The sequence below is a fragment of the Temnothorax curvispinosus genome, unplaced genomic scaffold (assembly GCF_003070985.1).
Source record: "Temnothorax curvispinosus isolate PA1 unplaced genomic scaffold, ASM307098v1 QBEX01000284.1, whole genome shotgun sequence".
NCBI classification, from domain to species: Eukaryota; Metazoa; Arthropoda; class Insecta; order Hymenoptera; family Formicidae; genus Temnothorax; species Temnothorax curvispinosus.
Genome location: NW_020210064.1, coordinates 1 through 2,083, shown reverse-complemented (window position 1 = coordinate 2,083; position 2,083 = coordinate 1). Strand labels below are relative to the sequence as shown.

The window sequence follows — 2,083 nt, the reverse complement described above, 5'->3', positions numbered from 1 at the left end:
TTACGAACGATAACTTTACAAACGCGATTTATAATTATGGAAAATATTTTATCCTGTTAATTCTCCTTCTAATTAATGCTTCGCTGTTCGTTTCAATCGATAGCTGGTAATGCAGCACATCGTCAGAAAACGAAAACAGAATAAGCGTAAAAATTCTTTTATTGTCGTTTAGTCATTAATCCAATCAAAATTGTTATAGAAAAATTTGTAATTTTACGATATTAAAGATTGCTAATCTTTTCCATAATTTAAATAATTTTCTGTACACTAACGCCCTCCCAATAAATATCACGGTTGAATTAAGAAACACCTAGCAAGTTTAGAGGATAACGTGGGAAATGTTATTTTTGTTTGGGAATTTTATCATTGAAGCAAGCCCAATTTTTTTAAAAACTGCGTTGACCCAAAATTTTGAAGAAATTTTAAAAATATTAACGTAGCTAATTTTAAATCGACATGTGTTTATTATTATTATTACCGACGATCGGCCATTGAATCATGGAGATTACTTGACGATCAGGAATTCTCAGGACTGTCTTTAATAGTATTTCATAGATTATTGCACATGCAATCACTCTTTTCCTTTTTTCTAATTAAATGTAAAAAGTGCAGTCGAGTTAAGTATAGCTTGCGCTATTCAGCTCAACATTTTAAATTACAACATTCACTCGTGACTTTCAGCGTGTACTGCCATCTGAAGAAGCAGATATGAGGTATGAGATACATGTTTGAATCCAAAGCTACTCTAATACTACAATGATACTGCGATAAGAAAAGCACGCCATGCCAAAAATAAAACGTGATATCTACAAGACCGTCAATTTTAATGCGTTGCTATACACAATCATATAATTAAAAAAAATATCGCTTTTTATTTAATTTGCAACTTAACGTACAAAGAACATACATAAAAGAACCTTATTATAACATTAATATAAAATATATATAAATTATATCCGTGTCCGCGACATTAAGCGCATTATTTCATATTCAAACGCAAGTTTTGCGCGGCAGCAATCATTTGGCACCTTTGCAATTCCATCTTCTGTTCCTTCAATTTGAGGAGCTGCTTCTTCAGCTCCAATTCCTTATGTCTCACGGCCATTTTCTCTTTGTGCCGCCTCTCCTTGTTCTTTTCAACCAGAGCGAAGTTCTTTCCCATTTCTTCTATAAATTTATCAAACAGTGTCGTCAAGATTTGTTTGTGATCCAACGTATCGCCGTCTTTCTCGTTGGTCGTGGGCGCCAGAGGATCCTCGCGTTGCCGATCGCCAGGCGAGTCGCTGCCTTGATCGCAGCCGGGCTTCGACAGAATCAAGGGATACTTCGCCGGTCCGCTTGGTGGCTGCGGCTGCTCGTTCACCTCCAGATACACGTGTCTCTTCTTCTCGTTGAAAATCTCGTCCAAGGCGCGCTTGTGCTCCCACTGTCCGTAGTGTCGCATCCTGCCCGGTTTTTTCAGCCGCTCGCGGAACACAAGGTTCTTGTACTTACGCTCGAGAACCCGCCACTTGTTCTCGCATTTCTGCGGACTGAAGTAGAACCCGTAATTCTGCATCTCCAGCGATATCATCTCGAACATCTCCCGCAGACTCCTGATCTGCGTCGATTGCCCGACCAGCGATCGATACTTCTTGTACTGGCTGATCAGGCATGTGGTGGCCTTGCTGGTCCACAGATTCAGCGCGCCCACGTCGACGCTTGACGGTATCGTGCTAGCGTTCTCCAAACTCGAAAAGCTATTCTCATGTTCCTCCTCGACGTAACATTGAAGGGTCGGCTCCACTTTGACTTCCATGTGACCGTGAATTTTGTTCTCTAACAAAAATAATAATTTCAAAAATTATATGTATCTATTATATAACTGTATGAAAGAGCTACACTCGACAGCTACACAATATTTACGATGACGTGGAAGATAAGATCAAGATAAGATTCCGCAATCACGATAACTAAAGAAATTGAGAATTGTTTGCACATTCTCAATTAATTAATTTCGAACTTACGCAGTTCGAACTTACACACGTCGTTATGTTTTGTAATATTCGAGAGTATTTTTATTTTTTTTTTTGTACGGCAAAAT

At 38.7% G+C, this 2,083-nt stretch overlaps 1 protein-coding gene across 1 annotated transcript; it reads right to left on the bottom strand.

The window, feature by feature from the left end:
* Positions 1-849: 849 nt before the first annotated feature.
* LOC112452260 lies at positions 850-1,814 on the bottom strand. Its single transcript, XM_025012381.1, has one exon. It carries the CDS (start codon positions 1,796-1,798, stop codon positions 980-982), a length of 819 nt encoding a protein of 272 aa, XP_024868149.1. The 5' UTR covers positions 1,799-1,814; the 3' UTR covers positions 850-979.
* Between the last annotated feature and the right edge of the window lie 269 nt (positions 1,815-2,083).

Coding starts and splice junctions, on each gene's coding strand:
- LOC112452260 (XM_025012381.1), bottom strand. CDS start 1,798: ATGGAAGTCAAAGTGGAGCCGACCCTTCAATGTTACGTCGAGGAGGAA.